General features: G+C 39.8%; 1 protein-coding gene across 2 annotated transcripts; it reads left to right on the forward strand.

Moving 5' to 3' along the window:
* The first annotated feature begins 722 nt into the window (after positions 1–722).
* LOC126754102 (uncharacterized) lies at positions 723–23,141 on the forward strand. 2 transcript variants are annotated; one of them, XR_007666255.1, is made up of 4 exons: positions 723–3,533; positions 3,588–3,803; positions 22,586–22,734; positions 22,835–23,141. XR_007666255.1 is itself a non-coding variant. In XM_050466008.1 (2 exons), the coding sequence occupies exons 1-2, from the start codon at positions 2,514–2,516 to the stop codon at positions 3,783–3,785; spliced, it is 1,218 nt and encodes a 405-aa protein (XP_050321965.1). In that variant the 5' UTR covers positions 723–2,513; the 3' UTR covers positions 3,786–3,990. The 2 variants fall into 2 exon arrangements, 1 of the variants encoding a protein (XP_050321965.1); XM_050466008.1 differs by lacking the exons at positions 22,586–22,734; positions 22,835–23,141 and having other exon boundaries at positions 3,588–3,990.
* Positions 23,142–26,737: the final 3,596 nt, after the last annotated feature.

Here is a 26,737-nt window from a genome sequence, read left to right on the forward strand (position 1 = left end):
CACGCCCACTTTCAATTTTTTAAAAAAGCCTGGGTGCAGCTTCCTTTTACCATTTCTTCCGTAAAATTTAGTGTTTCTGACGTTTTTGGTTAGTTGGTTAACGCACTTTTAGTGATTTTCAACATAACCTTTGTATGGGAGGTGGGCGTGGTTATTATCCGATTTCTTCCATTTTTGAACTGTATATGGAAATGCCTTAAGAAAACGACTCTGTAGAGTTTGGTTGACATAGCTATAGTAGTTTCCGAGATATGTACAAAAAACTTAGTAGGGGGCGGGGCCACGCCCACTTTTCCAAAACAATTGCGTCCAAATATGCTCCTCCCTAATGCGATCCTTTGTGCCAAATTTCACTTTAATATCTTTATTTATGGCTTAGTTATGACACTTTATAGGTTTTCGGTTTCCGCCATTTTGTGGGCGTGGCAGTGGGCCGATTTTGCCCATCTTCGAACTTAACCTTCTTCTTATGGAGCCAAGGAATACGTGTACCAAGTTTCATCATGATATCTCAATTTTTACTCAAGTTACAGCTTGCACGGACGGACGGACAGACGGACGGACGGACAGACAGACATCCGGATTTCAACTCTACTCGTCGCCCTGATCACTTTGGTATATATAACCCTATATCTGACTCTTTTAGTTTTAGGACTTACAAACAACCGTTATGTGAACAAAACTATAATACTCTCGTTAGCAACATTGTTGCGAGAGTATAAAAATCCGGTTTACGCTGTTAAATAGGAGACGTTAGAACCACTTGAAAACTAAAAAGAACACCAAGAAAGGGCCCACACCTCCCAAAAGAGACCCTCTACAAATACGTGTATAGCGGTTACAATCAAAATGAACAAACGATACAACCACAATCAGTGTCATGATGCTTTTCGCTGTCGCTCTCGTTGTTGTTGTTGTTTACATTCCTTTTTGGTTTTGTTTATACTAGTATTGCTGTTGTTTTTGTTGTTTACTTGCCAAAATGTAACTCAGCTAAACCGCAGTTTATGCGTGTTCCACTTGTTTTGCGTGTTATTTTATGTTTTCCGCCACATTTTTTACGTGCAGTAGTGCTCGCTGTTTTGCTTGTCATTCGCTAAGCATGCGAAATGGCGCAGAACTACACGCACACACACACACACATCTAAATTTAATGTGCTTGTAGCCTTTTTATTCTATTTTATGTGCATGTGTATGTGCGCTCTGTGCTATGTACAAATAACGCAGATGCTTTGAGTAGTAACACTTTAATATCGTGTAACGTTTCGCCATAACCACAAGCTAAAATAACGCGCCCACACAGCAATATACATATAAATACATAAGTATGTATTTACAATTACTGAACGCAATGTGCGTAATGACAGCAAACGCAACATTTTACATGATTCATGAAGCATGCTCAGGGATATTAATTTATATGAGAACTGCTAGCCTCCCCTCTTTCGATAGAGGCACTCAATCTCTCTGTCTCTCTCTCTCTTGATTTACATAAGACTTTCATAGTATATGTTTCGATATGTTATATTATACTACTATGAGCAAAACATATGAAGACTTTATTCCGAAGTCCTCCTCCAACATTTCCAGAAATTTGATTCCGCACACGAAATTTAATGGCACTACTTTGTTGAATAATTTCACTCATATTAAAAATGGTCGAATGCACTTTCTTTCACTCCCCAAGCGACATCGCTTCACTCTATGGGATCTTGAAGAGTTCCAAGAAGATCCGACGTTTTCGACCCAATTGTTCAGCGATGAGGGCTGGCCAGTTCCGGCTCAATGGTGTATATAATCAGGCACAATTTACGCGCAGAGCAATCTGATGAGATTCAAGACGGTCAATGGTGACCATTATAGCGCCATGTTACCGACTATTTGATCCCCGAAATCGAAGCTCGCGATCTCAACGACATTTGGTGTCAAGAAGACGGCGCCACATCCCGCAAATTGCCTTAAACAATGGATTTATTGAGAGAAAACTTCGGTGAGCAGATTATTTCACATTTTGAGCCGTTCGATTGGCCAACAAGATCACTTGATATCATACTGTTAGACTTTTTGCTGTGGGGATATGAAAAGTCTAAACTCTATGCGAAGAATCCCGCTTCGGTTCAGGTCTTGAAGCAAAGCATCAGGCGTGTCATTCGCCAGTTACCAGACGAAGTGCTCGAACAAGTCATCGAAAATTGGACACAACGGATGGATCATCTGAGACGTTGCCGCGGCCAACATTTGAAATATATGATCTTAAAAAAATAATGATCTTTCCAATGATAATAAACATTCGCTATTAAATTTGAAGTTTCTGCATTTTTTCCTTAAATAGCAGGGAACCTCGAAATGCATCACCCTTTACTTACTTCAAATACGTTTTCACAATGAGCATCTATTAAGTTAATGACTTTGATAATGGTTAAATTACACGGAAAAACCTTGACGAAATGGGTTAGTCACTTTCATCGCCGATAGTTGTAATTTCTGGTTTTTCACTTCACACCTCGCCGAAGATGGCGCCGGACTTGTTTGCTGTTGGTGTGCTCTGTTATTATAAACTCCTGCGTTTGCTTCACTTCACCGACTTGTATTACAATGCAACTTTAAAGCGTCTTGAGTTTCAACCTCGATATTCCCGGTTACGGCGAGTCATACTTAAAATTTATTATTCGATTTTCGGCATTTACGCAACATATTTCATAACTATACTTTTGTTAGTCGTAATCAGTTTAACGGAGGAACCAGATATATATACAACACTTGAAGTGGTGAGCGTAGCATACGTAACCCTTGTATTATCGATGTATATGGCGACTTTTCTTATAATCTCACACCAAATACGCAAGAAAAAGACGCAAAAGTTTTTGAAACAGTTTTTTAACAAACTTTTTGAAATGCATCAAAATATCTTACGGCTGACCGGACAACATGTAGTTATGGAGATACCCACAGCCTTACTGCTGATGGTAAAATTAATATTCATTGTTTGGATTTTATTCGCATCTTGGCAGATAACCAGCTATGTGAGAAATTTAGCAGCTTTTCCCATTTTCGAACTCGCCTTTATTGCAAACTATTTAGTCATTGCCAGATTGTTGAAACTCCAGCAAGAGTTAAGCAAATGGATTGAAAATCACGAGGCTCAATACAGTTTCAAATTTCAATGCACAGCGGCATGCAAAACGAGCAACTACCCGATTCTAAAGGCAATCTCTTTGTGGAGTCAATCGTGTAAAATAACAGCAAACTTTCTGAATCAGTTCATTTGGTATGAAAAACTGGTTCTACTCGAAAATATATTCTGCATTTATTTGTCCCATCAATTCATTGTGTGCATATTTTTTAAACAATATTATCATGGAGCTCTGCTGCCAGATGCTCTAAACCACACTTTCAATATGCTCCTCATTGGCATGGTTAATGATTCGTTGAAGTATGAGGAAGATTCTCTCAACAACACAATGACGGCATTGGTCGCCAAATTGACACACCAAACACGGTTGTGCAAGAGCTGTAGAGATCTTCAAAGAGCGGTGAGTACTCTTTATTGATTATGCCTGTTCTAACATATATTTCCTTATCCGTAGATCGATATTTGCTTCTGTTGCCGAAATGTGCGTTCCAATGGCATCTATATTTTCGGGAGTTTCTGGACCAGAGGTTACGTAATCGATATTATTCAAAGCTTAGTATTATTGGGAGTTAGTATCACGCAATTTGATACACAGGGAACGTACAATTGTAACTTTGACCCTGAATATTTGGACACATTTGAAGCGCTCTAATGCACCAGGACATGACAGGTATTGCCCACTATATCCAGTAACGAACTTCCTTTTTAAAGCATGTACTGGAGGCTAAAAATTGACGCACAATCATTAAAGCACTTGTCGGAAATAAAATGGAATTTGTCCACACATTTAAGGCTGAGATTCATAACTGTTTCTCTTCCTTTTAAGCACAGCTTCCATTAGTGTAATTTTCTTCAAAACGTACATTTTTATTCACTGCAAATAAATTATTGACTTCGAATTGATTTCTTTTATCTTCAAGGACATAACTTCGGTTAACACCGAACCGAACCGTTACCGCGATTCAAAAAAAGTTCATTGGATCTCTAAATATATCAGTGATAACTGCCAAATGTCACGCGTGATGTTTTGCTCACAGCTTTAATCGAAGAGGGGTGGTTCACATAGACTTAAGTCCAACGGTTTAAGGATCTTGGTGGCCAACCTTAAACTTAAAATTAACTGCTCACCAAATTATTCTCTCAATAAATTCATTAATTGTTGACAAATGTCACCGAGATCGCGAGCTTCAATTTCAGACATCAAATAGTTGGTTACCATGGCTCGATAACGGTCGCCATTGACGATTCCATTCTCACCGGTATCATTTCTGAAGAAATATGGTCGGATAATTCCATAGGCCCACAAACCCCACAAAACCATTTTTTTCTGGATGAAATAGCAGCTCTTGAATCTCATGTGGTTGCTCTTCGCGGCAGTTTCTCTTCTTTACTAGTACATACCCATTGAGCTAGATATGGACCTCATCTCTAAACAAAATTTGGCTCGAAGCCGTCTGAACTTCTTGGGTCTTTTCTCGCTTGAGAAGCTCCACCGACCTCAGCTCTTGTACAAGCTATATGTTGAACGCTTTCAATTTAAGATCTCGAAGTAAAATGCGTCAAGTCGTTCCATACGTCAGACCGAACTTCGTGTACACTCTCAACTACGGCTGTTATATTTTCTTCAGTGCTACTGGCTACTGCTCGACACGACTCACGTGCGATCTGTCAAAAAACTCGTTTTTATATATTTTCTTCAAAACTGGGCTGATGGAACGTAGAGAAACAAAGTACTTGTATAATGAGCTTTTCTTGCAACTTCAGGAATTCAGTTCACAATGCCTTGCATACATTCAGACATCTACCATCAAAAAGTTCAATGACGAAAAACACAAAGCAGTGAAAGAAAACCTGTTTGAGTAAACACCCTAGAATACACACAGCCACGCATTCTTGAGCAGCATCTGAGTATAATGCTTTCAATGCCGTTGTGACCATTTGTCGATCATGTATCAACCTAACTGACCGTTTGCGTTAAGCCTTTTTTATGCCGCAACGCACCAAAATCCGCACACCTCGCACACCTCGCACTTCCTGCACCAAAACTGTCTTCGCCTCTTATGTTTCCCCAATACAAGCACACACTTATAGTGGACGTATGCTGCAGTGGCCTACATGCTAGCTCTGTGTTATCCTTACACAGGACATGGCATTTCTAGGTTAATTGCTTTTAATGCGACTGTCGCACTGAGCTGCGAGTGAGAGGAGGCCACTCGGCAAAAACAAAAGAAAACGGAAAACAAATACAAATACGTACAAGTAAGGAAGGGCTAAATACATGCGTGGCCGAATATTATATACTCTCGTCTTACTCTTTGAGCTATGCATACGGTTTGAAGTCAGTGAGAAGACATTGATGCTACACCATGCCAAGGGGTTATGGGTAATACTGAAGAAACTTTGACCATTATTCCATAGTATCTGTTGCTGTCTGTCCGCTTAAATAATTTCCTTAACATTTTTCCTAAATCAACAGAAATTCTCAGTGTTAAGTCAGCGGTGGGAATGGGGTTCTCATATTCGCTGGCGTAGACAACGCTTACGCGGTTATAGCCGAGTTAACAACGGCGCGCCAGTCGTTTCTTCTTTTCGCAAGGTGGCGCCAATTGGAGATTCTAAGGGAACTCAGGTCCTTCTCCACCTGGTCTTTTCAACAGAATGGGAGTCTCCCCCTTCTTCTGCTTCCCCCGTCGGGTACTGTGTCGAAAACTTATAGAGCTAAAGTGTTTTCGTCCATTCGGATGACATGACCTAGCCAACATAGCCGCTGTCTTTTAATTCGCTGAACTATGTCAATGTCGTCGAATATCTCATACAGCTCATCGTTCCATCGACTGCGATATTCGCCGTGGCCAACGCGCAAAAGACCATAAATCTTTCAAATAACCTTTTTCTCGAAAACTCGTCACATCGACTCATCAGATGTTGTCATCGTCCATGCCTCTGCGGCATATTGCAGGACGGGAATAACGAGTGACTTATAGAGTTTGGTTTTTGTTCGTAGAAAGAGGACTTTACTTCTCAATTGCCTACTCATTCCGAAGTACCACTTGTTGGCAAAAGTTAATTTGGGTTGGATTTCGAGGCTGACATTATTGTTGGTGTTGATACTGGTTCGAAGATGTTCGAAATTATCTACGACTTCGAAGATATAATTGTCAACAATGACATGAGAGCCATGAGGCGATCTTTGATGACAGGAGATATTTTGCTTTGCCTTCGTTCACCACCAGACCCATTTGCCTCGCTTTATTATCCGTTCTGGAGATGGCAGAACTAACTGCGCGGTTCTTGAGACCAATGATGACGACCGTACGCCAACATTTGTACACTTTTATAGAAGATATTACCTTCCCCATTTAGTTTTGCATATTCGGCATCTGGGGGCTAAACAAGGAAAGGTCGACTTCGACAGATTGAAAATTTTCTCAAGAGGGACTGGTGCCAGTTCTCTAATTTTGAATATATTCGTCATAGAGCCCACACTACCATCCCAATATATAAAGAGACTCAAGGAAAGCCCGTAGCAACAGACAGAGGGAGATTAAGTGAGCAAAATCTTTATACCCTGCGCCGCATGTTGCGAGTGTATGAATTCGCACGACACCAAAGCACAAATGAAAATGCATAGAGCGAACACTTGAACGCAGGACGAACAGCAATTGTGCCAACATAATCTGGTGCTAAGTCCAAGTCGATACGAGTCAACTGGACGGCCAAAGACTGCGAGCACTTATGAAGGTGCACTTGACGCCAATGCAGGGCTTCCAATTCAACAGACTGAAGCACGCACTTAAAATGCTGCCGGCGCTTAGCGCTGACGAACGGCACGGCCAAGCAACGAAGGAGGCATGCAACCCATACACTTTTCACTGTTTTCATTGTTGTTGCTGTTGTTATTATTAGTAGTAGTGTTTCGGTTTTTTTCCGCCCTGCTTTTTATGTGTGCTTTGTATTGGAGTGTTGTAGTTAATCTGCCGAAAGGACTAACGCAAGTGAAATGGCATTTGTGTCAGTTAGTACCAGTGTAAGTAGTGAATTTTTCGGAACGCAGAAGTGGCGTTACGGCAATGAGGACAAGTGCGCCAATAAGCGCTGCTCTGTACGTGTGTTGCACGTTGTGCCAATAGCATGGGGCCAGCCAGAGAATTATTGCCGCTTACTGCTCGTAACACATAAATATACGGTACAAGTAATTGTGACAATTTTTTCTACAACAACGAACACACTCACAGTGTACGTTACACATTGCCATGTGTTTTAGGATTCGTGCGCCTTTGACTACCAATTCAATGCTTTGCGAGAATTCAACGTAAACCTGCCCTAATCAGCTCGATAATTCAGCCTCACAATACACGGAGACAATTATTTGCTTTCAGAACAGTCGCAGCTTATCTTCGTTTTGCACCTTTCAGGCTTCGCTATTTGTTTCGACTTTCCATTCGCAATCACCTTGGCTGTAGTCCAAAGGGCTTAATAATCTGCTTAAACTTGCTACGGATTACTTGTGAAATGCTTGCGCTTCTGTGCAATGAAGAGGTGACAAGAGACGTTTAATTTGTTTTCCATTAAGCCAATTCGGGCTGATGAATTACGAACTGAAACTGGCGACTGGGAAAATTGAAGATTTATAATATTGTACAGTGAGAACTCATACAGGGTGCAACAAAAAAAAATCATCATTATCATTCCGCATCACATAATAAATATACGCTTTCTTAAAATCATTACTGCTACGAACTAACACGGCATTTGTATATTTCCTTCCATATCCGGCATTTTCGCGACGATTGCTTTATATGTTCTCCTGTTTTTTATTATCGTACTATCGACGGAACAGTGAAGAAAATATGGCAGCCGTAACTGAGAGTGTACAGGAAGACCGTGGAGATTCGATTTGAGCCGTTCGCAGCAACTCGGAGTGACGTATAGAACGACTTAGCGCATTTTACGTAGAGATCTTAAATCGAAAGCCTACAATAAACGATTTGTGCAAGAACTGAAGCCATTCGTCCTTTCCAAGCCACATCGTTTCGTTCTATGGGCTCTTGAAAAGTTCCAAGAAGATCCGACGTTTACGAGCCAAAATGTAAAGAAGAAAAATTGTAGATATTCAATAGCTGCCATTTCGTCTAGAAAAAGACGGTTTGGTGTGGTTTGTGGGCCGATAGAATCATCCGTCCATTTTTCTGCACCAAGATCGTATGATACCAAACAATTAGACTTTTTCCTGTAGGGATATGTAAGGTTCAGAGTCTTTGCGAACAATCTCGCTACGATTCCGGCCTTGGAGTAAAACATTACGCGTGTTATTCGCCAGTCTAAAATTGAAATCAACGAATGGACCACCTGAGACGTAGCCGCGATCAACATTTGAAAGAGATAATCTCCCAAAAATATATGCCAAAAAATGTTCAGTCGAACAAAAATAAATATTCCCGATTAAATTTGAAGTTTCTGTGTTTTTTTCTTTAAAAAAAAATTGTCACATCAAACAAGGCTCTGCAGAGATCTACAAAAAGCGGCGAGTACTTTCATATACATATGTATAAAGCCAGTTGCAGCATATATTTTTATCTATCGATGTTTATTTCTGATTCTGGATTATGCGTCCCAATGAGGTTAATATTTTTGAAAGCTGAGAAGCTTGGCAAAAATTAAACAGTTACTGAAAGCTTTTGCAAATTCGACAATGATGCTGTCAATATCTTGCATGCTTGTCGGTTAAAAGTTTCATTCCCTAATGAAAGATGAATAAATCCCAATATTTTTGTAAGCAAATTTTTCGGACAGCTGCAGAAGTACATAAATTTCTGAGGACCCTTTCCTAATTGTTCCCTTAATATTTATTTAGAGCCTTTATTAGTATAATCATGTTATTACGTTTCATTACTTTTACCGCTTCTAAGCTCGTTTCGTCCAGTATATGTATCTTCATTAATAATTACTGACTTCATTAAGGATACCGAAAAAATTTAGTTTGGAAGTTCAAAAAAGGATTAAAATATTGAAAGAACAGCATAAATATTGAAAACATAGGAAAAGTGTTTAATATTTGTATTAATCTTTAAGGTAAAATAAGCCGCATTCACAATAACAACAACAGCCACCACTTACACGTACAACAACCAATATCAAACAACCTAGAAAGACACAACTGAATTTCAGCGCGCCTTCAACAGCCTTTTAAGGTGAGGTGAAGGTGCTCCTGAGATGCCATAATGCTTATAATATATAGTAAAAATATACATACATACAAATATACCGTAGCCATTATCAACTGCCTGAATGCCCACCGCATCGACGCTTAAACAAACAGATACCGTGTTGCGTCATCTTCACCGTGAACAGCACTCGACAGCGACACAAAGAAAATGTCGAGAAAGCTATGAATTCACAAATGCAAAGTGAAGTGGAAAGGATAATGGCACGACAAGGAGACGGCCACACCATACACAGACGACCAAACGCCGCGGGACGGGCGCAGCAACAAGGCACGTCTGGTGGAGTGTATGTAAACTGAAGCCAACAGAGTTGAACGTGAGCCGAGTAAATGAAGTACGAGGAGTGAGACGGTAATGGCTTGCCAACCTGCCGTCAGCCGAAAGAAACCGCCTTGTGGGCAGTGGGGAGAGAGGGGCGCAAGTATGCCTTGGTGTATTTAGTTGTATACTTCAGTGGTTAGTTGTGTCGGGTTGACTACCCCGTCTGAATATTTGATCGGTTTTTGTGCTGTTGTTGCTATAAGTTTAGCATAAGTAAATGTTTGCATAGGTAAATTGGCTTCTAGCTTGTTACAGACTGCTGGCTAAATTTTAACATTTGTAATACTTACTCTTCCGATAGACTTCATGCTTTCTTCTTTCGCACATTTCGCTTTACCTTTCAGCTCAACTACTCAATGTTTTAAAATATTTGCCTTGCACACAGTGTTTTGATTACTCAACTTCGATTCTATGCAGTTAATTCTACTTTACAGCGGTAAAGAGTTGTATGAACAACTCTGGTACATATAAATATTTTTGGCTTCAATGCCAGCAGTTGGATTGGAATTGATATCGGAAAGCGCTAGTTCTGGGAATTCGTACAAAAAACTTAAATTTTTAATGAAAAACAGCAGCGCCGTTATTGCAACAGTAGTTACAGCATTTGAGCGAAATTCCGCAGCATTTACAGTTAGGCACGAAAACTCCGCTAAATACAAGCCTGTCAAAAACGACTATTCAACCACATGCCCGGCAAATCAAACGTAAATTACTTTTCCATTTGCCAGCAACGCCATTTATGTGTTGCCCTCAACAATGTCTCAGGAAATTTATTTGCATTTCATTTCAGTGGCATCAGTGGCAGTCCAATAGCCGGGTTCATTGCATTCTGGATGGGCCACTTGAGGTCACGTCAAAAGCGCCTGCAAGTGCGCAACAATCGACTGCACTTCAAAGCGACTGGCCTCAGCCCACTTCAATGCCGACGAACTATGAGCAACTGCCACGCTACCAACGACTCAGCAAAAACAACAATAATATAAATGCACACAAAATACAATAAAGGGAAACACTAAAATAAACGAATGCAAAACTATTAAGCCGAGAAGGTATGCTACGCTCCTGCAACATTGTAGGCAAACAATGAAAAATTGCACTCAAATTTTTTCCATGCCATTTGCGCCGCAACAACAGAGGAAAGCAATAAAAAGCTGCAGCACGTATGTATGTAGTCGGAGCGTGTTGTTTGTACGCTACAGAGCGACAACCTGCCATTTTCGAGGTCGAACACAGAGGCGGTACGTCGACGGAATGCCACTTCAAAGGGCTCTCAATATCTCAAGCTGATGGCGGCTTGGAAAAATGTGGCAGCATGCGTGGCTATATAAATAATATTTAACGCGCTATTTGTTTAAGCAATTTGTTTGTTTACTTAACAAATTATTACATAATTAATTGTAAGCATTTAAAATGCAGTTCATCAATAATTTGGCGTCATTATCATTGCTTGTCTTATTTGCATTCGAGTAAAGCTTTTCAACAATTGCATACAATAAATTTCTCTATGCCTCTTGAAGCAATGGTGCATTACTAATTTATATTGTTGTTGTAGTAAATATCTTTGCTTTGCTTATCATTGTCTTCCTGCATTTTATTTCTTGTGACAATGGCTCACCTCAATTTGGTGGCAGCGCCAACTTACCTCACTTCACAACTCACCTAAAATTCATCTCACCTCACCTCACCTAAAATTCAATTCTTCGTCTTATCTTATTGTCATATTGGCTTTCCACTCCACGGCGTTTGCACTCTTTACTAAAAATAAAGACAGTTACAATTTCATGGCACACGCCCAAATAATACACCAAAACGCTTACAGCGTGTGCATGCCCTTGCAACTGTTACTTGCAACATTGGTATAAAAAACCATAATTTGTAATTTTACACGCTTGATTGGTGCTCCAGCAGGCATGAAGCATTGAAATTACTGCTAGAAGATGGAAATCGATAATTGCAAAATAGCTTAAAAGAAAGCAGATATTGAATGTTGACACTTTTTCCAGCTTTGGATGAAATTATTCACCGACAATACGCTTACCGCTTATAAGTGAGAAACAGGGTTAATCTTGTACTGCGACGTATATTAGGGACCTTCGTTTTTTTTAGGAACAGATAGTCAAAAAAATCTTTGAGGTTTTCAAATATATAGAAAATAAACAAGGATAAGAAGAAATATTAGAGTTAAACTTGGTATCTCGTGACATACTTTAAAAAATAGCGAGTAACACAGTATGACTCTTCCGTGAACCCTGAAACGTGAAAAAAGTATTTTACAAATAAATTTGCTACGAAGTTTTTAACACCCACACTCAAGGAAACGTCGGAGAACTTATGAAATATATACACAAATTATTAGAGCGGCGATGTGAGTCGTTTAAGCCATTTCTATCTGTCTGTGTATACGCGAACTATTTTTTCAGTTTTTGAATTTTTTGAAGATTTAAAAGCATCCTACACACATAGTCGATCTCCGTAGGTTAGGTTATTCTTCTTTTTTATTGGCGTAGATAACGCTTACGCAGTAATAGCACAACAGTCGTTCGTGGAGGTCTTCCTCTTTCTCTGCTTCCCCCGGCGGGTACTGTGTCGAGCACTCTCAGAGCCGGGGTGTTTTCATTCATTCGGCCGACATGTATGACATGTATCTCGTACAGCTCATCTTGCCATCGACTGCAGTAATCGCGGTTGCCAATGCGCAAAAGACCATACACCCTTGACTCTTAAGGCCGACTCATTAGATATTGTCATGGTCCATGCCTCTGCACCATAAAGCAGGACAGGAATAATGAGTGGCTTATAGAGTATTTTTTTTGTGCGTCGAGAGAGGTCTTTACTTCGCAATTGACTACTTAGTCCGCATAGTTTACAAGAGTTATTCTGCTATGGATATCGAGGCTGATGTTAATTGCCTAGGTTAGGTTAGGATATTTGGTAGGCTGATAATCGTGCTCTCAAATAATCCCACTTGGACTTCTAGAGACACTTCTCCGTTACGATGAACGGTACTCCTAAGTATAGATCAAAAGAACCTTCATATATCTACAAAGAGCCTAAAGCCAGCCACAAATTTCTTCATGTCGCTAAAATCCACTCAAGCAAATTCGCCGGGTTCGTATTAAGTATGGCAAACAAGTTGCTTCAAACTTGGTCTTGTGAAAATTGAACTATGAAAAAGAAAGTGTCTAGCTGTGTCAACCTCAACTTCCTCTCTGCAACTATGACATGTTGCGCCCACCAATATGACCATGTGAACCTTGCTAAGAGCGAGTAGCTTCATGGACCTTTAGCGTTCCACTGTGATCAGAAGGCTTTCCCAACCAAACAAGTGCTGGTCGCTAACCAATGCTTACTGAGCTCGCCCGAGGCCCATAGATACAGCGCCTGAGTGCGCGATGACAAAGGAACATATTTATTCGTTCTCATCCTAATAGGATTTGAGTAAGAGTGTCCTTTCTAGTGATCTCACTGACTTTACAGTTTCGGACGATTCCGCTATGGTCAGGCACCCAGACTTTATTATGAACGTAGCTTGCTGCCACAACTAATGAGGTAATGCATTCTTCGGCTAGCTTTGAGCTCACTGTCACAATCTCCCTATCTCGGCAGCGATTCGGCAACGTCGCGAGCACCGATACCGGGCTTTTCTCATCGACTCGGTTATGTGACTGTGTTAAATATGGATATTTTATATGTTCCATGGGACGCGCGCAATACTCGAGTCCGGTGATACCGTTAAGAAAACTCCGTCATCATAGTCAAGAATATCCGAAATAAGGATAAAATTCGTTTTTTTAGGAGAATCCATAAATTAATAAACTATCAATCATTAACTTTCACGTTTTGAGGAATAGTGTTTCTTTAAAGATAACATTTAATTGTAGAATAATATAGTTAGTTCCAGCTGATAAACACACGCTGGCATTATCCTTACTTCAAACCGCAGTTGAGCAAATACCGCACAACGTATACATTCACCCAGAATTTCATAGTATCTCGTACAAATACGTCTATTACTATGGCGAATAGAAATTTCCAAACAGCTTTAGACATTTGCATGACTGGCTCAGAACGCTTGTATATGTGTGTATGCCACTGCGTATGTAGCTGTGTGCACAGTTAAGAGCTGCTTTTAATGCAAACCAAATTGCTGCTAACGACGGCCGACGCAACGGCTGACAATGACGCCGCACATTTTAGCGCTCAATAATGTCAGCAGCAAAAACAACAACACCGCCCACCAGACCACGCGCGCCAGCTGAAATGCTGTCATTATTGACAGCGCCAGCGGCAGCAACAAAATACTTACGGTACATATGTATAAAGCACTCAATGAAATCGGATATACAACCAGTGAGCGTGCACACTCATCCGCCCGCACATATGCATAAGCTGTGGCACCCCCATCCCCCCATCCGGGCTGAAGGACTGCCAAAAGAGCCGCACGAACATATGTAGGTATGTATTTGCTTGCGCCGGAAGTGCTGGCATTGCATGCGCCGCCGCCATGCTGTGTCGTCTCACCTGGCTTTTGTCAGAAGCCGTCAAGTAAGCACAACAGCAACAACAACGGCGCATAGTTTGTATTTAAATGTGAAACGTTAATTGCAGTCGAGCATTTATCTTAATTAAGCACTTCCTGCGCACCAAGCCAGAGAGCCAGAGTTGACTGCGTACTTGCTTCGTACACAAAATGGCACAACGTCGCCCCTTCTGTGCGCCACCAATAAGCAGCTTTGCTTGCAACGGAGCTGAAGCCAGCCAGGCAGCACATACTCCATAACTGTCGCTATTGGCATGTGTAGCAATATTGTTGGCTGCTGCTGTGCTGTCGTCGGAAATCTTGACGCTGGCAGCCTCGGCTCGAGTTCCTCGTCCGTCACACGTCGCAGGCCGACATTCAGACAGCTCGAGCTCGCTTTAATAGAGCGAAATGACGTTCGGTGTTGCGGTTGCTGCATGTTTTTGTTGCAATTAATTTATGCGCAGCATGTGCGGTGTGCTGCCGTGCGGTTAACGGTAGTGCTGTAACACTGTGCAATGCGATTGCATTCCTGTCACTGTCATTTAATGTTTTGTGGACTTTTTTTTTTGTTTTTGGCAAGTCAGCCAAAAAATCAGAGCAGAAATGATTCGAACACGCAACGTCGCACTGCCAACTCGGTGATTATTGAGGTCATTTGCCATGCAAATGCTGCCCTTACGCCTGCGAATATGCGCACAAACCTTGGCACTAATGGATATTAAATTGAGAGATCACATGGGTTTAAATGTCGTAAGCCAAAATTTCATTTAATTTTATAATTTTAAGGAAAAGATGTCAGAAAGCAGTTAACTGCTTGTTATTATGGGATAAAGTTGTGGAAGTTCAAATGTTAATACATAAATAGCCAAGTACTTAAGTTGTTGTTGTAGCGACAGAGTTCTGCCAAGTTGACAGTCCTTGGCCGGATCCGTTCCGGTTACGTAGACCCGACTGTCATGGGAACGGCTACTTAAACTCCTCATGGCTCAATGTGGGTCGGTAAGAGAGAATATCATATGAGAATTCTGTTTACGGTGGGTTCTTCAAAGGTGTCGCCACTGACATATTTCAATCTCAATCCGGCAAAAGCCGGTCCATAAAGGTCCTCCAGGACCATGAAAATATTTAGTCGCACTCCTTGTATACTTATTGGACAGTATTCAGTCGGAAGATCTACAACTGCCTTTTGGTCAGAAAGATGGCGCATCCGCACAAGTTCTGGTGTTGACCGGCGTTTTCTGAGCGCACTGAAGATACATTGGTATAGCGCTAGAACGCAAGATAACAACGAAAAACTACACGCTTCAAATCCGATTACATTGCAGTAAGCGTGTTTTCCCCAGCAAGCTCATGGGCGTTGCAGTTTCCGATGTTTCCGCTGTGATTGGGCACCCATGCAAGTCTAATACCGAAAACTGTTGAGGCTATTGCTAATGTATTGCATATCTTTGACTAGTTTTAAGTGCTTAGTCAGCGAGCTTAGAACCCGTATAGCCACTTGGATACCAGAGTGCGTGTGAAAAGGTGGTAACTCTGTTCGAATTCGAGTACCTTATCTAAATAATTAATTACCAAAAAAATGTTTAATAATGCGTTCCACATTCTACTTCTCTACACAACCACTTCTATTTCAACATAATCAGAGTACCAAATTTGATGAAGACAGCTACTCAATCATGAAACTAGTCAGCCAGCCAAGCAGTGAAGAAGACGGCGTACATCAATTTTAGCCTAAACGTCATTACCTTGAAAATTGTAGCTGAAAGCGCAGACGTGCCTCACAAGTCAAGTTCTTTACAAGTGTGTGGCAATATGTTAATATAGGAGCTCAACAGCTATGATTGAACACATGAGGAGCAGCAGCCCCATAACACAGTGCACGTGGAAGTAATTATACGAGTTCGTAGAATTCATATTAGTACTACTCAAGTCATTACTCCGTCGCTCACTAAAATTTAGATCTCTTGTCGATAAACTTTCATGTGAAAGCAGCAACAGAGTTATCAAGTCGAAATTAAGACAAGAGATTGTATGAAGGACTTATTAAAGTGTTATAATTGCTTGATATTCAAAGCTCATTAGATTATACCAGTCTGTGTTATTTATGCCAGTTGATGTTCGATTCACCACTCTTCAATTTCGATGAATTGTAGACAATACACTGCAATTATTTGTATAAACGAATGTAGTGTTTGAATTGTTTGTATGTTTACACATACAGGATGGGCCATTTGGTGTTTTTACCACATGCCACTTTAGCCGCATTGCTCGTTGGAAGTTTATACCAGATAATCTTAGTATGAACATTGACTTAGTATGAAGATTGGCATAATGCGTTATACCCAGTATTTCTTGTGTAAAAAGTATCGAATGCCAGAAATAGTAGACATTTTGTTCACTTTTACCCCACCCTGTATGTTATTATAATTGATTACAACATTTCCAACAAACATACGTAACAAGACGATGTGATGAATACCCCAACATCAATTGTATTGAATTACTCGTTAACTCAGCAGCAGGTAATGAAAATCCGAAGCAAGAATTTAGTGTTGTAGATAATTTGGCAGATACTTCAGCTATCTGAACATGCATCCACACACTTTGAGTTACGTGTCTACAATATCTATGTATAAATCACACGACCCTACATGCCGACGAGACAGACATTTTGCTTCAGCATGCAATTATCGATAATTTCGCACTGTAATCAAAGTAATTACTGCTAAATGATTGCCGTGTGCGCTATTTGGAGATTACAATGTTAATTTTACCGCAAGTCATTAGGTATATATGTAAATATAGGTTGGAACCCGTGTCGTTTATATTCGAGCAGCTCTTTAAAATTACTAGTAGAAGCATGTAAATTTATGAACTCAATTCTATAGAAATCGATCGTAGTCTGGCAAACCAAAGTTCGTCTATTGCAGTCCTCTGGAAAGCCTTCCTTTCAAGTATTTGCCATCTTCAGCTTTCCAGCTCAATCTATATCATCAGAAGCTCTAAGAAATCTAAAACTTTCTCTGCCTTGCGTCCAAGCCTTAAGGAAGAAATAATGCCGCTAACGTGTTGGTTTCTCTTCGTTGAATGTAGGAAAATCCTTTGGTAGACATCAGTTGACGAATGAATGAGTACCGATCGGCTAAAAGAAGTACGGAACACATAAAGACTGAATAAATTTAAGTAATAAGTAGTTAGAGGGAACAGCTGCGAGTCGTGTCAATAAAGAACTGCGATGGGATAGTGAAACAAGTTGATGAGTTCTGATAATAAAAGAGGATAAGAACTAATTCCCGTAGTAAACAAAAATCAGAGTGATAAAAGTTGTTGGATTAGGTTAATCTAGTAGGCCAATAAGCCACGAATAGACCAGTATGATCCTTTGCGGTACCAGATAAATTTAGTTGATAGGTCCAAGAAGAATAGTCATCCTTTAGGATGCCTGCCCTTGACGGGAATTTCAACAGTTTCTGTGGCCTCATTTTCGATACCTCCTTCAGTATATAATACTTTGGAGGCCACAGCTACTTACAGCGTAGTCTTGCCAAAGCGGGACAAGTGCACATTTTCGGCAATCTAATCGAACTCTCAGCCCCACCCTGCGGTCGTGTATCGCCACCAGACACTAACCAGTTAGTATTCCTCATGACTTTTGCAGTTATGCACCTAGGAAGCTCATTCCATCGGATTTTGGTCTTCTTTACTATGCTTCTGTCAAGATCGTGGTATAAACAATGCATGGGTTTCCCAATGTTGATCACGATTTCGGATGTTAGCCGTACACTACTGCGCCTTGATATCTAGTTGGCTGTCTACGTAGGTGTTGACTCTGGATTTGCCTGCAGGCTCATTAGAGGCAAACTCCACGTCTTTCGCAATAGTAAAGACCTCAGCTGCAACTTAAAACGTTGTATTAAGCCTAACTCTGGGCAGTTTATTCCAGCACCAGCTCAATCGTCCACTTTCGAGCCATCCGTATAGACGTTTACAGTGTTGCCCGTAACTAACAACCAAACTGAACCTAAAATATGGAATATCGCATAGCCGACGAGCGGACGCTGGAATGGACGTAATTTCGATAAACGACAAGCTCGTAAAAAATGCTAAGCCACGTGCAGTGCTGTCGTGATCTTAAGTATTTAATGTGTTTTTGATGGCGTGTCACAAGCCCAGCGGAAGTTGGCCACACAAAGCGATGTAATACGTAGATATCACAACAAAAGCAGCAACAACGACTGTAATACTATTTGTAACGGCACTTATGCTCTACTTTGGTCGTGTTTGCTTGTGTATGTATTTACAGCGAGCAGTAGGCGCTGATGGACAGTAACCGAGTGACACTTTGGCCTAAGCACTCTTTCAAGCTTGTTTAAAAGTCATAAAAAGCTACAGGCTGCGCTAACGACACTTTCGATCTAAGAACAAATATCGCCCGCTAGCAGGTAGATAGAGCAGTCAGCGGCCAGGGGCCGACTTGCGTATCACACTCATATGCCTTTGAGCGACCACCACCACTCACACCACCTCAGTGTCATATAATCTTCTTCGGTTTCACATGGCAACAATTGGCACATCCACAGCAACTTAAGCACAAAGTTTCTACATTTGTATTCCAAACAACTCACACTACTTTTCGCTACTCATCTTCACCTGTCTTGACTCGCATTTGGCAGCAGGTGTCCGTAGTTTGCGAACGAAAGCACATCAAAGCACTTTAACTTTGCCCACCCACGTACTTACTTTGTGTGCGCGCTCGCTTTTATGCTTCAAATGAGTTGTTAAGGACAGTTGTTTGTGTTGTTGTTTCCGCTATAAAGAAAGGGCACTAAAAAATGGCATCGAATTTAAACCCAAAAACGCAAAAGCGTCGGTCATGCGCCCAATTGAAGGCCACAAATGGGCAGCAATTTGGTGTGAAAGTGTCGGTTGGTGGCTGCCTTTAAAGTGGAAAGTAAAAAGGGATAAAATTCCATAAACTCTGAAGTATGTTGTGCGTGTATTATTTTTAAAGAAAAGCTCAGATACATACACTAACACAATTCGCTTTGCGATAGGAGGAACCTATAAAGTTTTTAGGTCTTCTATACACCTTGAAGCCTTTCTTTAGACTCTTTAGTTTATTTTCCAAAACTAGAATTCGCATTGATCATAAGTCTCCCATAACATCCAAAAGTGTTGTTGAAGACAGCAGAAAGCAACTTTAGCAAATATATTTCCCAGCAGCACCCTAACCTGACCACGTGCATATAATATACGAAACGTAATGTGATATAAGATTGTCAGGTTTTATGCGAGGCGCACGTGACCGGAAAATATTATTACTAGGCCCGAAGCTATGGCTGAGTGATCACAAGCAACAGCAACCGTCTTCGGCCAACCTTACCAAAAGCGATTGTTGTGTAAAGCCGCACCCAAACAAGTTTACTTCCGTTAAACCCTTATGCATAATTCCGAAAATGGCATTGATGAGTTTCTCGCCTTCGATTTAAGCTGTGAGCAGAAGAGCAGTGAGGAGGAGAAAGGGAGCGGTTAGGAAAGAAATGTGTCCACTTTTACGCATCTGCTCATTCGTCCGTTCGCTCATGAGTGATAGTGGTGATTACTGTTGGCCGGTAATAGTCTCTAAGTCACTCTCACTTAGACACAATTTCACCTGACCACCTACGTGCGCCAGAAGTTTTAAGTCGAGTGGGGAAACTCATAAAAGTGTGAGTAGATGCACAGAGCGTTCACATATCATTGTATGTGGCGTTATTTCTTGCATGCATCCGCTGAAAATGAATGTGGATTTAAGGTTGCTTGTACTCGTGAGATGAAATGTAGCTAGAAATTTATTTGGATTTTTCTTCCCATTTCTGTCTCTGATCCACTTAAAATATTATTTAGTAAATATTTTATCGTTTTATTTTAACATCAAAGATTTAAGACACAAAAAGTCAGCTGTCAAAGTTCATTCAATAATCCGTCTTCCTCACCAACTAACTCTAAACGAATCTTAGCTTCACCATCTTCCATATAAGTTACTAACAACACCCTCTATTTGATATTTGAATTATCAACTTCTTAGCATTGAGAATCGCCAAAGCTCATTCCATACAAAATAAGCGAAAACTTTCTCGAAAACAACTTCAAAAAGACTCATTGTCTCAAGAAAGCCAATAGAAAACAAAAAACAATCTGCAATGACCTGGATCGCTCATACAATTTAATGGTTTTCAGCAAAACGAAGAGCAGAAAAACTCAACAACAAATGCAGCAATCTCAGCAAATAGATTGACAATAATGTTCGAACGATACTTAACAAATACTTAAAGATAAATAAATAGATACATTTTTCGTGCGCCAGAAAAGTTGTCCGGCTGACAGTCGATTTGGTTGGAATGTGTAAATTCTGTGGACAAAAGCGAATGAATCGAACGAGAGTAATTTGTAGACATCGCCAGTGGCATCAAGGCATCATTAGCACAGTAATAAGAGCAACAACGAAACAAAAAATAATAAAAAAAGAAACACGAAAACATTTGGGCGACTGATAACGGTAATGTTAAGCGAAAAGCAAATACGAACGACAAGAGTTTGAAGCGAGAATGAAGTGACGAGGCATTGTGACACAACATTAATCCGTTGCCAAGCGCTGCGAAGAGTTGGCGATTTGCTGAAGAGCCCAGCGAGCATTTCGGCACTACGTTTTGTACACATATACTTGGGTACAAGACTTGTATGTTTTTATAGTAAACTGAGCCGATGCCGTTTGTATATAAAGTACACGTTCGAAGTGCTATGTTGCAGGTTTCTTAGTAAGATATCCAGTCCTTTTTTGTTGTTGCATCGCCATGTTCAATGAAAATTTTACTAAATCACAAAAGAACTTGGCTTATATGCCGATCAAAACTATAAACGGTAGATGGCGCTGAAATACTTGATAGTACTAAGACTTACCAGTCTAAACTGGGTTAGATCTCCGTAATAACAGCTCTTGGACGGATAAAATCCGCAATTCCGTCGACTAGAACCGGTTATTCTGGGAGTTGGTTTCGCAAGGTGATGTCCTCTCCCTGCTATTGTTTAACTTCTACATCTCGCAACTCCCACAACCACCAGAGGCAGTTTCTCTGTGTTGAAAGGTTAACCAAATCCACAGCGACCATATTTACAAACTGGACGAAGGAGTACAGACTTGGTCTTAATATGGCCACCATGGCGTCAAGATTCCGACTGTCAATAATCCCAGAATTTTAGGTGTAACTTCACTCCTCATAGAAGCCACAAGAAAATCCTCAAGTCGTGAGCCTGCAGCACATGGGAAAGGACAAAGAAACGTTGTTAGCAACTAACAGGGCAGTCGGCTGGCCAGTCCTTAACTACGCTGTACCAATATGGTCCCTGGATGCAGTGAAACGCAGACGAGGAAGCTTCGGACCAGTCGGAATACTGCACTCCTACCACTGGACTACGACTGGATGCCTCTTGATGTATGAGGCCCGTATGTTTCCTGTTAAGAAGCATAATGAAATCCTCTTGAAGAAGTTCTTTCGCAGAAATCATCTTTGCAGTCTCCTGCTTCCTAGGCACATCAAGAGGTCATAACTTAACTACGTCCACGACATCAGATAATACGCCGCTCAAATTTCGGACGCAACAAACTTCCGACAAGCACTGAGTCCTGCGTGCAATGAGTCTCCGCATGCCAAGCCCACCTCTTTGCATGCACCACCCATTGTCTGGACGTAGATGCCATCGAAACAGTTGTCGCTCCCATTGGATAATGTCGAAATTGATTCCCATCCTAAAGGGGACCAGGAACCAGCTAAAACAACAACAACAAAAACACTTCATAGTACTGGAAACTAAAATCCGATATCAGAAATCATATCTATAATATTATATAAAAAGCTAAATATATTTTTTCTGGGTATTACACCAAACCAATTTTTCCGAGAGATTTAATCTTCTTTTGTGAAGGTCCAAGTTCGATCTTCACTTATACACAGTTGACTTGCCACCTATAAAAGCTCGATTTTTCACTAATAACAATTTTTGAAAATTGAAAACTCTCAAAATTATATCTTTTAGCCCTTCTACAAACATGATCTATGCATTTCTCTGCAACGAATTTCATTTTCAAACTTTCCACTAAAACCCTAAAAAAGCTCTAAAATTTCGGGATTTAGCCATTCCTACCTGGTTTATTTGAAGCATGGTTCGAATATGAACCTATATTAGTCTCATTCAACCGCCCGTCACTTCGGCACCTTATACATGTGATGGGCTCACCATGTTCTACTTTAAGTACATTTGTCTTTTCCTACTTTTCGTGCCTGCATTTTTTATATTCTGGCTTATTTAATGCTTTCATTTCTCTATTTTGACTGTTTACATGTTTAGGCACATGAAAGAGGACAATTGAGGCCACATGATGAAACTAACCGTGGAAGATGAATGGCGGAAAGGAAATAAATTGTATAGTGAAAACAGTAAAACTTGAAGAAATAGTAAAAAATGGCCGGCAGCAGCTAATACAAACAGTTTTACAAGTAAGAGAATAGAATTTAGAAATAATACGTATACGCCCCTGCACACTGCTAGAATAACAACTAAATATTGATTTAAATTTTTTTTTGTGAAATTTTATAGAATAAGACCAACCTTTATGGCAACGCAGAGGACTGCATATGACAGTTCAAGTGCAATCTTTGGAGCAGCCATCAAACTTAACCTAACCTAACACTTTACATTTATCCCCCGCAGACATAGTTATATGCGTCCACATGCTTGCAGCAATTTCGATATTAAAAACGCACGAAAAAGTAAATTATCAAATCGATTGCAAAGAAAATAAAATACGTACGCTATTTGCAAATGCAGCATGCATGTCGAAGCTTTAAGCTCGCCCGCATTTGTGGCTGCTAGCAGCTGTAGACATAACCATATAAGTCTAACCATAAAATAAATGCAATAAAGAGAGAGCAAACACACTTTAAATTCAACAACACATACTCGCACATGTACACATAAGTGAGGACAAGTGCCTGTGCATGTGTGAGTTGTTGAAAATCTCAGACCTTTCAATGCAGATTTCGAACACATTTTTCATCTTTTTGCACAGCCGCCGACCCATCCCGCAACATGCTCTTCCCACTCATGTGCGGTGCTACATTTCTTTTATATATTCGCTATATTATTTCGCTCAACTACAAACGCTATTTTTGCTTGTTTTTTCATTTTCTGTATTTTCCTTTCTTGCGCTTGCCATTCGGTTTATTGTTCGTGTTCCCTGTTGGCAAAGATTGATGACTTTCTTGGCACCCACACTGTCGCCTGCAGCGCGTTTTAATGGCGGCGGTTAAGACATGCCAAGCGCGTACAAATACAAACATACTGGCATGTCTATTTTTAGCTTCGCTTTTTTTCGTTTGGAGAACAACACATGCACATCTTTGTAGCGCCTTTTACTTGTGTTGCTTTAATCTCGCGTTTTTTAAAGAAGCACACCGCTTTCATGTGGCAGTGATGTTACTGTATGTATACTGTGGGAAATAAGCATAGCGATAGCGTTTTTTTTTTGCTGTGGGCATCACCAAGTCAACAAAGCAAGGCACAGGCTTGTTCGAAGAGATTGGCTGATTTAAGATAGTCAACATTGCAATTCGGGGATAGAATTAGTTCCCCATATAGATAGGTGTATAGAGAAGACTATCTTAAAATTTTAAGTCGGTCCAGGAGAACTTGAAAACTCACAGGCATCGTTTAAAAAAAGACAGTCTCGAAAAAAAGGTTAAATTTTCTATTTTAACCGAACCAGATTGGATGCCGGGTCAATAAAATTTTTGCACCTCCGATAATAATTTGAACTTTGAAAAATCTTCTCTACACGTAATCTTGAATAGTTTACCTTTGAATGTTAAAAAAAATGATATTTTTATGTCCAGGCTAGAATACTCTCTTAACGACGCTGAACTCATCTGCTTGTTTGGTAGAAATCAAGAAGAAGAAGCTTTTAAATTTTTAGTTTTAGGCCAAAAACTACATCGATTCTTGTATTCTCGCAATATGCCTTTCAAATATGCAGCAATACGCTTAAGTATTGACAGCCCCTCTCAATAATCCCACTCAGCTGTCAGCAGAACACTGCGTATGAGCAACATTTCGTACATTGCAAATGACTGCCAAATTAAATTAAGCCCATCATTTCCTTAATACATATGATACAGTTATCTACAAAACACCGTTCATTTACGCTGCAAGTGTTTCCATACCGAGTTCTGCAAGTTTTTTATTTCTTTTCAGTAGCTTAAATAGAATACGCGTGCTAAAGTTCGTATAAACTGATATTCACAAAAGACACTGCACTGCTGTCAGAAAAACACTGAAAATATTTTACTAATTACAATGCTCTATTAAAATCGTATCTTTGTCCTCAGGCAAAAAGAACGCAACAACAAAATATCTTAAATATTTTGCAAAATTTCTTGCATGCAACAAAAGCTTGTGCATGAAACTTGAAGTGATGCGCAAAAAATGCGTAATAAAATAACAAGAAAGTAATAATAATGATAATGACAGTCAACAATACAGCATAATATAGTAGGGGCGCACGCAATCAAATGCGGAAATGTAGCATAATCAGCAGGAATACCTGCCCGCATGTCGTTGCATAATACAGATCGGTATAGGGGCATGTATGCATGTGTGTATGTGTGCGTATGTCAAAAAACCAACGTGCAAGTCAAAAGAAATAATAATAGTAATCATGAAATGAAACTTTCATATACTTACTTTTGTATGTATATGTTAGTGTAGGTATTTTTCACCAAGCTTGAGCGTATGACTATATTTTTGCTATTTTTGCAATATTATATGTATGTATATATATACTACATGTAATAATATATTTCTTATGTGAAAATTTAAAGCATGTAGATATCATAATGAGCTTTGTATTTAAGCTATTCCTACGTTAGTGACTTCATTTGGGCACATTGTGGGTAGCTGAACTAACTAAAATGGTTAGAAATTTGTAACACTGTACATTAGAGTACAAATAGTTCTAGGCTTCAAATTGGTATAAGATCCTGACAGATTGTAAAATACCTGAAAACACCAAGAATTATCCATTCATATTCCCAGTGACCCACACTAACCGTTCTAATAACCGATAACTCAAACCGATCACATGTAGAACTTACTTAATTGTTTACTGTACTCTCAGTGAAATGGAAAATAAATGATTTATTTTTGCAAAAGCTCACAATTAAGACACTGAAAGATCGTAAATTATCTATAAATACAATAAACAATTGTAGGCTTCATAGGAATAAAAGACCCCGATAGATTGTAAAAAATCTAAAAACACCAAGAATTATTCGTTCATATTTTCAGTGACCCATACTAACCGTTACAATAACCGATAACTCAAAGTGTGTTACTTGGACATTGTAGGCATCATATATAATACACTGGTAGATCGTAAAATATCTAAAAACACTACGAGCCACCGGTTCATATTCCTAGCGACCCATATTAACCGCTATAATAACCGATAACTCAATTCGATTACAATTAGAACTTAATTCATTATTTACTTTACTGTATTCAGTGAAATGGAAAAAAAATTTTTCTTCTTTTTAGCAAAAGTACTCAATTAAGCAAGTAGCTGTTATGGTAATTATTAAAATTAATAAATTCCACAGAAAACCACCATAAAAAAATAAAAATAAAATATGAAGTTACCACAAAGCACTCTCGTAGTAATTTTCCCCCTCTCGCACTTACCTCGCGTTTTAAAAATAATTTTAAAAATAAATAATTATTCTTTATGCATGAAAATAGCACCTAGTCAGCCTTCAGACAACACAAAGCAGCGCTTTAATCTCATTAGTGCATATTTTAGCAGCTTAGTGCGCCGAAGTGCAAGTGAAAGCAACTTAGCTTCACTCGAAAAACCGCAAACTCCGCCGCGCCACACTCCTTTGCTTGACTCCTTTCGCCACACTCCATAACGCTTTGGCCCGCAAAGCTGTAAATCACAGTATGAGTGGCCATAATGCGAGTTGTAATCACTTGAGCGAGCCTGAAGAAAGTCGTAATGGGGTATGTAGGTCGACAGCGTGCGCGTTCGTCGATGGCATGCTACTTCATTAACAGCCACACACTTGGTTACTTCGAAAGTGCCGATAATAATTACAAGAAACCGCACTTAATATTAATTTAAATATTTATGTTAAACGAAATCATAAAAAATATGAAATATAAATGTGTTTGTAATAGTTTTTGTTGCAGTTAGGTCAAAAGCAAAACAAAAATTAATAAGCTCGCTTGCTTGAGCGCAAAATAATCTTATAACTGCTTTCTATATGTCAAATACAAGCGATGGAATTAGCGCAAGCGATTTTTTTTTTTTGTTTATAAAATATTCTTGGAACACTTTTATTACTATTAATCTAATGGAAAATTGACTGGCTGGAGAGCTATAATGAAATTGTATACCCTCAAGGTATTGTCCACAAAATTGGTTATAAGCTACAGTTATTTATGCAC

This window comes from Bactrocera neohumeralis, chromosome 3, assembly GCF_024586455.1.
Source record: "Bactrocera neohumeralis isolate Rockhampton chromosome 3, APGP_CSIRO_Bneo_wtdbg2-racon-allhic-juicebox.fasta_v2, whole genome shotgun sequence".
NCBI classification, from domain to species: domain Eukaryota; kingdom Metazoa; phylum Arthropoda; class Insecta; order Diptera; family Tephritidae; genus Bactrocera; species Bactrocera neohumeralis.

Excerpts from the sequence above, each read along its gene's own strand:
- LOC126754102 (XM_050466008.1), top strand. The coding sequence starts at position 2,514 with ATGGCGCCGGACTTGTTTGCTGTTGGTGTGCTCTGTTATTATAAACTC. Across the intron at positions 3,534-3,587 it reads GTAGAGATCTTCAAAGAGCG|ATCGATATTTGCTTCTGTTG; the intron begins GTGAGTACTCTT and ends CCTTATCCGTAG.